Source organism: Moschus berezovskii, chromosome 7 (genome assembly GCF_049115385.1).
Source record: "Moschus berezovskii isolate FMDL1 chromosome 7, NW_MosBer_1.0, whole genome shotgun sequence".
Taxonomy (NCBI): Eukaryota; Metazoa; Chordata; class Mammalia; order Artiodactyla; family Moschidae; genus Moschus; species Moschus berezovskii.
In genome coordinates this window covers 16,048,425-16,061,883 of record NC_142466.1, presented here as the reverse complement: position 1 = coordinate 16,061,883, position 13,459 = coordinate 16,048,425, and the positions used below count along the sequence as shown (strand labels likewise).

Sequence of the window (13,459 nt, the reverse complement as noted above, 5' to 3'; positions counted from 1 at the left end):
AGGAAATAGCATTCATGGAAATTAACAGATCAGGACGGCAGTCCGAATCAATTTCAGTTGAGGTCCTCTGTGGGTGGGATGCTCATGAAACCAACCTTTCTGTTTTCCCCAGGCTAGGATCAGCGACTACAGATGGTAGGTCAGCAGTGAAGCATCAGGAACCACAACAACGCAGAAACACAAACGTATTTGCTCATAGGTATGGGAACTGTGGCAAACTAGAAGTGTGGCACAGAACGTTCTAGGATGGGAAACTCAGAGTGGCAAGCTTATTCTTGAGAATTTTAGTGAGTGAAATAAAAATACACAAATTTATATGCATATAAGTTACCAGTTTCCTCCTCGGTGAGGAGTGCCTGTTGCCAGTACTCCTGGGCGCTGACCGTGTACACCAACTCAGAGGCTTCCAGAACCCTGGAGTCTGCTGGCAGTTTCCTCTGAAGTGAGAGAGGCACACAGGGAACAGAATAACTCAGCCACCACGAAGGCAGTCATGCACCCGCGTCACCAGAGCCTTCAGCAAACTTTAGCTCATCCACTTGCAGTTCTGCACGAGCCCCGTAAGGAATGAGCAACATTCTCAAGGTCAGATGTTCCCATCTGTCCCCCTCCCAAGGTCAGAGGTTGTAAGGACATTGTTGCAGAGATTCTCTGCGGAGTTAAAAATTAGCAATTCTATTTTTGTATATGGAAATGTATACAGAAAATAGTTCAGAAGTGTATTTAACCTTTAAAAAAACAAGGGTTACCATGGGATCCAGCAATCCCACTCCTAGGCATGTATCTGGAGAAGACTCTAATTCCAAAAGATACATGCACCGCAGTGTTCATAGAAGCACTATTAATGGATGGAGAAGGTGTCTGTATATGTATATATATTTGCATGTGTATATGCATGTATGTATATATACACACAGCAGAATATTACCCAGCCATTCATCTGTTGATGGCCACTTAGACTGTTTCCATGTCTTGGCAGCTGTCAATAATGCTGCAGTGAACATTGGGGTGCATTCATTTTTTTGAATTAGCTGTAACCCCATTTTTTAAAAATCTAGCTTTGTCACTTAAATCATTCGGCAGTGATAGCACCCTGTCTACTTCTTTTACTTGTATGAACATTTTGATATGTACTCCTTGTACCCTAACCTTTATTTTTAATAGTATTCTCTACTCTTGGGCTTCCCTGGTGGCTCAGCTGGTAAAGAATCTGCCTGCAATGCAGGAAGCCTGGGCTTGATCACTGGGTTGAGACGATCCCCCGGAGAAGGGAACGGCTACCCACTCCAGTATTCTGGCCTGGAGAATTCCATGGATCCATGGACTGTATAGTCCATGGAGTAGCAAAGAGTCAGACATGACAGCGATTTTCACTCACTCATTCACTAACAGAAACCCAAGTTTCTTTTATAGTAATAGGTCTTGGGGCAGAGAAAAAATGGTCTGAATATAAACTCGCTGCCAGGGAGCAAAGATAGTTTTATAACGTCTTGTTGTTTTCAGTTGCTAGGTAGCATCCAACTCTTTGAGACCACATGGACTGCAGCACACCAGGCTTCCTTGTCCTTCACTATCTCCCGGAGTTTGCTCAAACTCACGTCCATTCAGTCAGTGATGCCATCCAACCATCTCATCCTCTGTCACCCCCTTCTCTGCCCAGCAGCTCTTTCCCAGCATCAGGGTCTTTTCAAATGAGTTGGCTCTTCACATCAGGTGACCAAAGTTTTGAAGCTTCAGCTTCAACATCAGTCCTTCCAGTGAACTTTCAGGACTGATTTCCTTTCAGATTGACTGGTTTGATCTCCTTGCTGTCCAAGGAACTCTCAAGAGTCTTCTCCAACACCACAGTTCAAAAGCATCAATTCTTCACTGCTTAGCTTTCTTTATAGTCCAACTCTCACATCCATACATGACTACTTTAAAAACCATAGCCTTGACTAGATGGACCTTTGTCAGCAAAGTAATGTCTCTGCTTTTGAATATGCTGGCTAGGCTTCTCACAGCTTTTATTCCAAGGAGCAAGCATCTTTTAATTTCATGGCTGCAGTCAGCATCTTCAGTGATTTTGGAGCCCAGAAAATAAAGTCTGTCACTGTTTCCATTGATTCCCCATCTATTTGCCATGAAGCTGCATGCCATGATCTTAGTTTTTTGAATGCTGGGTTTTAAGCCAGTTTTTACTCACTGTCTTCTTTCACCTTCTTCAAAAGGTTCTTTAGTTCCTCCTCGCTTTCTGCCATTAGGGTGGTGTCATCTGCATATCTGAGGTTATTGATATGAGGATATTGATTTTTAATGTCTGATGCTAAAAGGATTCAGCTTAAATTAAGGGCTTCCATTGGCCAACATGGAGAAGGCAATGGCAAGCCACTCCAGTACTCTTGCCTAGAAAATCCCATGGATGGAGGAGCCTGGTAGGCTGCAGTCCATGGGGTCGCTACGAGTCAGACATGACTGAGCGACTTCACTTTCACTTTTCACTGTCACACATTGGAGAAGGAAATGGCAACCCACTCCAGTGTTCTTGCCTGGAGAATCCCAGGGACGGGGGAGCCTGGTGGGCTGCCGTCTATGGGGTCACACAGAGTCGGACACAACTGAAGTGACTCAGCAGCATTGGCCAACATGGGAACTTGAACATCAAACAGAACACAATAATTCTGTGAAAAGCAATGAGTTCATATGATCTTTAAACTGAGTAAAACAATAAGGTATTGTGAAATAATATCTGTCTCTCTGTCTGTCTATTGGCTTCTGCCCTGAATTCCTGACACAGGGCTCCTGAGACCCTTATACAAAGAGGTGTTGGGAGCCTCTTTCATTCTAAACTTTAGTCTCTGACCCCAGTTCCCAGCACAGAACTCCCGAATCCCTTGGGATTTCTAAGCACACCCCCTTTCTCTAGAGAGGAGAGAGGAGCTGGAAATGTAGCTCATAGTTGATCATGTCTACATGACGAAGCTCCGTAAATTCCCAATAACGTCGGGTTCAGAGAACTTCCAGGTTGGTGAGGACATCCACATACTTGGAGAGCTGCTGCTGCTGCTGAGCCACTTCAGTCAATGCTCCCCAATTTCACGGGGCAGAAGCTCCGGCCCCGGGAAGCCTCCCAGAGCGTGCCCTATGTATATCTTGATCTGGCTGTTCATTTATATCAAATGCTTTATTATATAATAAACTGGTAAATGTGAGTCATTGATCCACTGATTTCTGTGAGCTATTCTTACAAATAACTGAATCCAAGGGAGAGGAAGTCATAGAAACCGATTTGTAATGAAGTCAGAAGTCGTGCATAACCTGGGGACCTACTTCTTGCGATTTGTATCTGAAGTGGGGGCAGTCTTGTGGGACTAAACCCTTAACCTGTGGGGTCTGATGCTATCTCCCAGTTGCTGTTGTTTAGTCGCGTCCAACTCTTTGCAACCCCGTGGACTGTAGCCTGCCAGGCTCCTCTGTCCATGGGATTCCCCAGACAAGAATACTGGAGTGGGTTGCCCTTTCCTCTTCCAGGAGATTTTTCTGACCTAGGGATCAAACCCATGTCTCCTGCATCGACAGGCGGATTCTGTACCACTGAGCCACCAGGGAAGCCCTCTCTCCAAGTAGACAATGTCAGACTGAGTTAAACTGTAAGGCACCCATCTGAGACCAGGGAGAATTGTTCAGTGTGGGGAAAACGCCACACATCTGGGGTCAGAAGTGTGAGCATGGCGATCGTGTGCAAGTAAAAGAGAAACACACAGGAACAGTGCTGCAGGTTTTCTTTACAGGTTTGCTAAAGCAAAGGCAAAATACCATATAATAATCAGCTCAGACGACATTCCTGAACATCAAAACCCAGCTCTCCCTGACCTGCCACATACAGTTAGCCGTCCTGAGCTATGGAATGGAGCTCCCTCTCGGCTCCTGAACGCAGCTCCTCTACTCTGTTTCTGTGGTTATCGCCTGACTCGGGTTCTTATCACTCCTTTTTTTATTTTTGTAACACTACTGAGATTACAGAAAAAGCCTCCCCAGCTGATCTGTCTACCTCCAGTCTTCGCCAGTCCTATTCCCACGATCCATTCTCCATACTGGGCTTCCCACGGGGCAGTAGTGGTAAAGAACCCGCCTGCCAATGCAGGAAACGTAAGAGGCGTGGGTTCAATCCCTAGGTTGGGAAGATCTCCTGAAGAAGGGGATGGATACCCACGCCAGTATTCTTGGCTGGAGAATCCCATGGACAGAGGAGCCTGGTGGGCTATGGTCCATAGGGTCGCAAAGAGTTGGACACGACTGAGCGACTTAACACACACATGTTCTCCATGCTACTGAGAAAATCACCTTTCTAAAATATTTCCAAATTGAGATCAGTAAGTGTAGTCCCAGGAGTCTGTCATTTTCCGTAAATATTTTTTTCCTAATTATCATTTTTATAATTAAAAAAGTAAGCATAGACATTTCTATGAATGGCTATATAATCAAATTCTGCCTCATTTTTTCCATGGCTAAATTAAATATGCTCCAAATGAAGGCCTGCAGGACAAGTAAAGGTTTCACAATGATTCAAACTGAAAAAAAGGTGGCTGGAGAGTGAAGGTGTGATGTAGCCATCAGAGGGGGAGGTGTGCAGATCTAAACAAACTTGGGCCGTTAAGAGTCAGAACCATCAGCATCCTGCAAGCTGACATTTTGCACAGGACCCTATCTCATACACACCAGTTTGCCACATTTATTAGCAGTAAATATAATCATGAATTGTAAACTGAGGTATTGGGTTGGCCCAAAAGTTTGTTCAAGTTTTTCCATAAGATGGTATGAAAACCCAAACAAAATTTTTGGCCAACCCAATATTTAATGTTTCTACTTTCAGAAACAATATAAGTATGTCCTCCACAATTAATGAGAACAAGAACAGCTCTTCTGAGTTACTGCCTCATTAAAATCAGCATTCAAGAATTGCTTGGTAGAAGACCTTGGCTTATGTATGAGGTCTGATTATTCTGAATTAGAAACAAAAGCTTTGCAATTTTCAGTTCCACATTGTACACCAGACATTTTCTGCATCAAAATAATTGAAGTCAAAATACAGAAAGCAGTTAACTATAGAACTGGCCGCAAGGCCATATGCTTTTACTATTAAACCCAGCCCCGAAGATTTTGTTCAGCAAAACCATCTCACCTGTCATATCTAACATTTAGGCTGTTTTCTTTATATTTATCTTCAAGTTGGCTTCAGGTTTACAGTTGCATAAGACTATTACAGGAAGGAGTTTTATGTTTGTAACCATTTTAGTAACAGAATAATAAAAATAACTTGAGGAACACCAAGATTCCCACAGACCAATTACTCAAACTTGAAAAACAGAGCTCAGACCTTATATCCCAACACAGCATATGCCCTTTGTTTAGCTGTTCAAACCTATCTGCCTGTAGTCCACCCAGCATAGCAGATTTTTTTCAATCACGTTCTTCCTTCTGTCTCGAATGCCCTTTCTCCTATTACTTCTCCTCACCCAAGACTACTGGTTCTTTAAAATTCTGCTCAAGAGGCTGAGGAGCTTTCCCTGAACTTCTCAACACCACCTACCCCAACTGCCATCATGACTGAGGATCCTTCCTCTGAGTTCCCACAGCCCCTCTGCATCCCTCTAGCCAAGCACGCTTCAACTTGCACGGTAATCCCTGATTTTATCTGCTCATGGTTCTCAGTAAACCATACAATTCTTCCAACAATCACAGGCATTAGGTATTATTATTTCCCAGCTTCACAGATGAGAAAATGGAGGCTCAGACAGGTACAGTAATTTGCCCAAGGTTACAAAGTAATCAATCAACAGGACATATCGACTACTTTAAAGCTTTTGCCCAATCAGGCACTTGTGCCTCAAAGTCTGAGTGGTTGAAAAGCAGAAAAACGCATAACAGAATCTATTCACTCACCTTTAGTTTATCCTTGAGAATTTTATTCCTCTGTAGCTTTATCATTTCATTTCTTTCCAAAACAGCTTCTCGCTGACTTTGAATAGCTTGCTGGATTAGAAGAAGAAATAACAGCATGGCAAAGAATGCAGGGTTATCAAGAGTAATAAAGGGATAACATGAACATTTAGGGGGCTGCTCTTCATTTAACCCAGACAAGTGTGCAGGTGTTCAAATCATGTAACACTAGTCATAAAAAGTGAAGTCACTCAGTCGTGTCCAACCCTTTGCGACCCCATGGACTGTAGCCTAGTAGGCTCCTCAGTCTGCGGGATTTTCGAGGCAAGAATGCTGGAGAGGGTTGCCATTTCCTTCTCCAAGTCATAAAAATTATTATTTAAAAATGACTAGTCCGAACTCTGGTCTATCAATTACATCTCAGCTGAGCTTTAAAAAAGAAAACAACTAGTCCATACTTACATTTCCCACTTTTCTTTCCCTGAAATGAAAAATGGAACAATTACTTATCTCGTGATGTGTTACGGCAGTCTTGACTTCCCCTGAAAGCACCGTAGAAGCCATGCCTTTGTTCCTCTCCCTAAGCTCTTTCTTCAGCCTAAAGGCTCTGACCCACCTCCAGGGTCCATTTGATAACAGTATCTTAATTTCTTGTTACTTCAGTGTTGGTGGAATTTTCCGTGCCCTCACCCCTATCTCTGTCAAGATGCAGACCTCTGTTGATGGACATTTTAGGGAGTATCATACAGAGTGTGAAGCAAGTCAGAAAGAGAAAAACAAATAGAAAAATGGTACTGATGAACCTATTTGCAAAGCAGAAATAGACACAGACTCAGAGAACAAACGCCTGGACTCTAAGCAGGGAATGGGGAAGTGGGATGAACAGGGAGATTGCAATTTACATATATATATACACACACTGTGCATAAAATACATAACTCGTGAGAACCTATTCTCTAGCACAGGAAACTCTACTCAATGCTGTGGTGGCCTAAATAAATCTGAAACAGAATCTAACACTTCAAAGCTGTACCACCCAGACAGTGTTACAGGAAGTGTCTCCTAGCTGTGGGGCGTCTACGCTTCCCATATCCGTGGGGGCAGGCAGGTCCCTCACACTGAAACACCAGGAGCTGCTGTTTGCATCTCAGCCTCATGAGTGGTGCCCCTGGAGCTATGCAGAATTCAGCCTCTTGGGCGTTAAGCAGCTGCTCTGGAAGATTCTCAAGACAATGGCCCAGAAGTCACCCAGGCATCTCTTTCATCACCAGTGGCCACTTGCCTGAGTCCACAATGCCCGTGAGTCAAAGCTCTGTTGTTACGGCAGTGACGGCACCGGGGACCCACAGAGGGAAGCCCGCATCCCTGCGCGCCCAGAGCGGTACCTCAGATATTCCGGCAGGAAGAGCTTGTCGGTCTTGGTGACCACCAGGGCCAGGTCCCTGCAGAACCCTCTTTGGCAGGCTTTCATGCTCTCGTTCAGAAGGTCCTCATGGGCTCTCCCTCCAGAAATCCTTTCAATGTCACTGATCACCCAGATCACGGAGCACTTGTCGATGGTCTATGAAACATGACCACAGCGTGTTTAAGAGCACACATGGTGCCTCGGTTGTAGCATGTTAGTCTCTCAGTTGTCCAACTCTTTGTGACCCCGTGGACTGTAGCCTGCCAGGCTTCTCTGTCCATGGGAGTCTCCAGAAAAGAATACTGGACATGTTTCCTTAATGTGTCATGTCCGTCCTCCGAGCTCTGCCCCAGCTCTCTGTCCAGCCCCGTCTCTCACCAACCCCCGCCAGTACACTCTCTATGCAGCAGCCACGTGAGCTTCTTACACATTCCTGGGTGTAAGTTGCACATCTATTTTGGGGTCTTTGCCCTTGCCACAACCTCTGCTTGACCTTCGTTTGCCCTCTGAGATCACCAAGGGCCACCTGAGGCTTGGTCACCCCATCTCTGCATCCCATAGCACCTGTACTTACCTGCCCTGGTACTTCTCAGGCAGAGCTACAGCTACTATACTGTACAGGGTTGGCACTCTGCACCGCTCCTCCCCTCCCCACCCAGACTGTGAGGTGCCGGATGGGAAGGGGCCACATCTTTCAGCTTGGAATCCGTATCACCTGGTAAATTGCTGTGATTGTTGTTGTTTAGTCTCTCAGTTGTGTCCAATTCTCCGCAACCCCATGGACTGTATAACTCTCCAGGCTCCTCTGTACATGGGATTTCCCAGGCAAGAATACTGAAGTGGATTGCCATTTCCTTCTCCAGGGGATCTTCCCAACCCAGGGATCTAACCCAGGTCTCCTGCATTGCAGGCAGATTCTTTACCATCTGAGCCACCAGGGAAGCCAAACAAAAGAGGACCTCGATCATAAAAGTTGAAGTGGTTAAATTTCAGAAAAGGCAGAAAAGGCCCTGCCAGAAAAGGCCCATCTAGAAGACAAGAGCCTCTGGAACTGGGAGTGGGTGGAATGGCCCCTGCCGCCCCCACCCACCTCCCTCTTTGCAATGAGAATGGGCCTCTGAGAGGTCAGGTGACACTTAGGTGGAATTTGAGTTAATGGTTTTAGTTTAGGGAGGGCACTGCTGGCAGCTGGAGGGGTGGGGGAGGGGGTTGTATTCTGTTCTCCCTGGATGGAGGCAAGTCTAGTAACTTCTCCTGAGAGGATATCACAAAACCACAAGAATGTGGGGGAGCTGTTGCCAAGCAGAGCAGGCTGGGAACCATCGCTTCCCTTCAGCCCAACCTCCTCAGAGCCCAGGTTCTGAGCCAGGTCTGCTGGCTCCTCTGTTCTGAGTGGCCTTTGATAAGCTGCCCAGTTGTGTCTGAACTGGCAGCAGCCATGGCCCCATCCTGTGCCAGAGGCCGGCCACCCCCCGAGGCTGTCACTCCCCATGCTGGCCTGGAACTCAAGGAGGTGGCAGATTCCACCCCAAGACCTGAAACCCTGCAGAAACGAAAGCTCTCCCGGCCAGGCCTGAGCAGGCCACCAAAGATGAAGGACACTGGGAGTCTGCCTCCTCCTTAAAGAACTGTTAGGGAAGCTTCCAAGGTGGCTCAGTGCTAAAGAATCTGTCTGCCAGTGCAGGAGACATGGGTTCCATCCCGGATCCAGGAAGATCCCACACACCACGGAGCAACTAAGCCCATGCACCACCACTACTGAAGCCTACCCCTCTAGGGTCCACAACTAATGAGGCTGTGTGTTGCAGCTACTAAAGCCCGTGCATGAAGCCCTACTGAAACCTGGGCAGCTACCAGAAGCTCGTGCTCTGCAATGAGAGAAGCCAGTGCAGTGAGAAGCCCACACACTGCAACTAGCAACTAGCCTCTGCTCACCAGTACTGGAGAAAGCCTGCACACAACAGCAAAGACCCAGCGCAGTCAAAAGTAAATTAATTAAAAAAAAAAAAAATTGTTAGGGGACTTTCTGGAGGCTTAGAGACAGAGCCTCAGATGAGAAGGCAGGAATCTACTCTCAGGTTTAAATTCTGCTGCTCAGTAGCTGTGTGGTTTTGGGCAAAGGACTTCCCATCTCTGAGCCTTCATTTCCTTAGCTGTAAAATCAGGGCACAGGCTGCTTATCTGTAAGCTGCCATCCCGATCTTTATGGAAAACCATAGTTGCAAAGCTCCTCTGGCCCACAGTCATTCATTTAGCACAAATCTTCAGAATGTAAAGTCTACATACAGCAGGGAAGCAGCAGTCCAGCAGAGAGATTTTTCGCAGCCTCTGGGCTGATGATGACTCATGGACCTCTCCTGACCCTTCCAGTCCCTTCCAGCTCTGTCCTGTGCCCCATGTCCCCCCTCCCCACCCCACAATCCTGCACGCCTGAGCTCCTTCTGCCTTTCTTTCTCTGTCACTCACCTGCTTGGAGCTTCCCCGGGAAGCATGGTACTAAAGCCCACCCCACCTTCCTCAAGGGCTTCCCAGGTGGCTCAGTGGTAAAGAATCCTCCTGCCAATGCAGGAGATGTGCGTTCAATCCCTGGGTTGGGAAGATCCCCTGGAGGAGGAAATGGCAACCGGCTCCAGTATTCTTGCCTGGGAAATCCCATAACAGAGGAGCCTGGTGGGCAACAGTCCACAAGGTCACGAAGAGTCCAACATGACTTAGCAACTTACCAACAACTCCTTACAAACAAACACAGGAGCAGCTTTCTGGTCCCTTCGTGCGTGGCTATTGGCCTCTCTGCTCTGTTCCCAAATGTGGCCCTCCCTGTCTCACTCTGACCTTGTCTCCTCTGCTCACTCTCGGGCCACTCTGCTGCTGGCCCTTCTCATGTACCACAGTTCTAGTTCCAGCTCCCAGGCCTATCTCGTGGTTCCTCCCTCCCCGACGTCTCTCGCCACCGATATCCTACCATTGCCCTGAGGCTTAGAACATGGGAGAATTTAACTCTATCGAGCTCATAAAATCCCTTAAGCGGAAAGTGGACATTCTTTGCTGCTTTACAGAGAACGCCGGCGATGGAGAGGGAGGGAATGAAGCCCTGTGGGAGAGGATCACCTTTCTCCACATCTCATCCCTCTTGCTGTTGAAGTCGCCTGTGCCTGGAATGTCCACCAGCACAACCCCTTCTGGAATCAGCTCTGATTTGGGAAGGGTCACTTCCACCAGTTTTATCAAGGGCCAGATGTGTGTCTCAGCGGATCCTCCATCCCAGTCTCTCCTCTGGGTCCGGATATAGGGGTCCAGCTTGACAGACAGCTCCCCTGCCTGAGGAAGAAGGTCAAGGTCACGTACACGAGACAGTCTCCAGCACCTCTGCCCTAGATGGGCTCTGACTCAGGTTCAGCAGAAGTCCACTGAGTCGTGTGAGACGCAGTACTGGGCAACGGGCTCCAGGAGGCCTGAGGTCCTACCTGGAAGGGTCTAGACTCAGAACTACAAAGAACACTGGGAGATGAGGAAATTCAAGCTCCTATGGGCTTCCCTGCTGGCTCAGATGGTAAAGAATCCGCCTACAATGCAGAAAATCCAGGTTCTATCCCTGGGTTGGGAAGATCCCCTGGAGAAGGAAATGACAACCCAATTCTTGCCTGGAGAATCACATGGACAGAGGGGATTCAGGCTGCAGTCCAGGGGGTCGCAAAGAGCGGGGCACATCTGAGCGACGAGCACTAACTGACATGTGGAGAAGACGAAAGCAGTGAGCGCAGGGCTTTAGGAGAGTTACAGCTTCACTGGGTGACGAGTTTAGCTTCTAAACTCCATTCCAGTTCTAAACTCAAGGGGAAGTCACCTGCAATATTCTAAATTTGTGTGTGTGAGAGAGAGGATTTTTGAACTAATGTGAACATTGTCATGACCAGAAAGCCCTGACTGTGGAAAATTGATCATGAAATGGTGACCATATTTTCTAAGTTGAAAATTGGTCTGAAGTCTATCTTCAAAAGGTTTTAAAAAATTTATCTTCCAAGTTCAGAAGAATATATGGACAGACTGGCGTGTCCATGATATTTTAATGATGGTGAGTGAGATGAAGAATTATTCTCAGCCTATTGTTTTTCTCTAAACATATTCATGCCAGCAACTATGCGGGGCAGCGAATCTCTTCTGGGGACAGAAGATTTGGGATGTAGTGCAGTCACTGTTAATAAATATCTATAGAATGGCCCTGAAAGAAAGATAAATTCTTAAGAGAGTTGAGATCAAATCAGAGAATGTGTTGCTATCTAGGTAGGAAATAAGAGATATCATCAAGGGACTTCCCTGGTACTCCAGTGGTTAAGACTTCGTCTTCCAATGCAGGGGGCATGGATTCAATTTCTGGTCAGGGAGCTATGATCCCACATGCCTCACAGTCAAAAATCCAAAAAACAGAAAATATATTGTAATATATGCAATAAAGACTTGAAAAATGGCCCACATCCACAAAAATTTGTTTAAAAGATAGCAATTCTAATCAAATAATATGAAATTGTGAAAGAGATAATAAAAGTTCTTTAAGATATTTTGATTAAAAAAATAAGCTATGGTAAGGGCAACAGAAAAGAAAATGCACTGGGCTTAAAAAAGCGTGGGCTTTCTGTAAGAAGAGGGCTCCAGTCAATAAACTGGGCTTCCCAGGTGGCGACGGCGGTAAAGAACCTGCCTACCAACCCAAGAGACATAAGAGGCCTGGGTTCAGTCCAGGGGTCGGGAAGATCCCCTGGAGGAGGGGATGGCAACCCACTCCAGTATTCTTGCCTGGAGAGTCCCCATGGACAGGGGAGCCTGGCAGGCTACAGTCCATGGGGTCGCACAGAGTCAGACACGACTGAAGTGACTTAGCCTGCACATAACCACTCAAACAACTAGTGGAGACAAACCCATCCTAGGAAGTAAACTCAGATTCCCTCTCCCCTGTCTAGAATCCATGCCCCAAAGTCTGAATTTGTGCCCTCACTCCTGGAGATGGTGATTCCGTTCATCTTGTTTCAAATGGGTGAATTCGTCACGCTGGGAAGGAATATTTCTAAGTGCAGAGTAGTGAGGAAATGAATATTACCTTGACACCTTGGTGTAAGTTGTAGGTATTCAGATAAAGTGACCAGTTTTGTCATCACTGTGTTTCTTTGGATATGGTCTGTCTGTATTTTGGATATTAGGAAGATAATTAACGTTTGGGGGGGGGTTGTCCTTTTTTTATTTTATTGAAGTATAGTTGGTTTACAATGTTGTGTTTGGTTTCTACTAGTGACCCAGTCATACATATATATACTCTTTACCGAAATCTTTTCCACTGTGGCTTAGCACAGGATATTGAATATAGTTTCCTGTGCTATACAGGAGGACCTTGTTGTTTACCCATTAATTAGTTTTAATTATGGGCTTCCCTGGTGGCTTAGATGGTAAACAATGGCCTACAATGCGGAAGACCTGGGTTTGATCCCTCCCTGGGTTGGGAAGATCCCCTGGAGAAGGGAATGGCAACCTACTCCAGTATTCTTGGCTGGAGAATCCCATGGACAGTGGAGCCTGGCACGCTATTGTCCATGGGGCTGCAAAGAGTTGGACATGACCGAGTGACTATCCATTTAAACGTAAGAAAGGGGGCTACTACATTTGTTTGATTTTCTAGATATATAAGAGCTAAGTGCCTTGAAAGTTTTAATTCATTTGACTTCTAAATATGCCTGGTGAAGTAGTTCAAATTTTTTGAGAGAAACAAATATGCTAAATTTGAACTCTAAGTCTAAGGAATGTTGATTAACTGTGTAAGTAGTATTAATTTTATTTTTTTTTTTTAGTATTAACTTTTAAAGGAGGCTTTTCTGTATTAAACTTAGGAGATAATTAGACATTAAGTTTTAGAACTGGTGTAAGTAATTGTTCTTACTTTATATAAAAAGCACCAGATTTACAAAGAGAATAACAATATTTAAAGGTGAAGTTTCCAGTTCCAGTTCAGTCGCTCAGTTGCGGCTGGGAAAGGTGAAGTTTAAGATGCAAGAAAAACTAGGTTTTTTAGTATGCAAAATAAGTAAATTGCATATTAGTTCCACATGTATTTTGGTTTAATTTAAAATTGAATTTTATTTATTTATTTTT

At 45.7% G+C, this 13,459-nt stretch overlaps 1 protein-coding gene across 5 annotated transcripts in view; it reads right to left on the bottom strand.

Annotated features, from left to right (window-relative positions):
* The window catches only part of NUGGC (nuclear GTPase, germinal center associated), a 47,999-nt gene that overhangs the window by 17,745 nt on the left and 16,795 nt on the right, over nt 1-13,459 (bottom strand). For 4 of the 5 annotated variants that reach the window (XM_055428087.2, XM_088837830.1, XM_088837827.1 and 1 more), the window contains exons 7-11: nt 10,433-10,642; nt 7,305-7,480; nt 6,382-6,400; nt 5,923-6,012; nt 332-437 (exon numbers count right to left, since the gene is read on the bottom strand). In XM_055428087.2, the coding sequence (XP_055284062.1) occupies nt 332-437; nt 5,923-6,012; nt 6,382-6,400; nt 7,305-7,480; nt 10,433-10,642 (601 nt within the window). The remainder of the gene's footprint in view (nt 1-331; nt 438-5,922; nt 6,013-6,381; nt 6,401-7,304; nt 7,481-10,432; nt 10,643-13,459) is intronic. The other variant, XM_088837829.1, reaches the window with a different exon arrangement.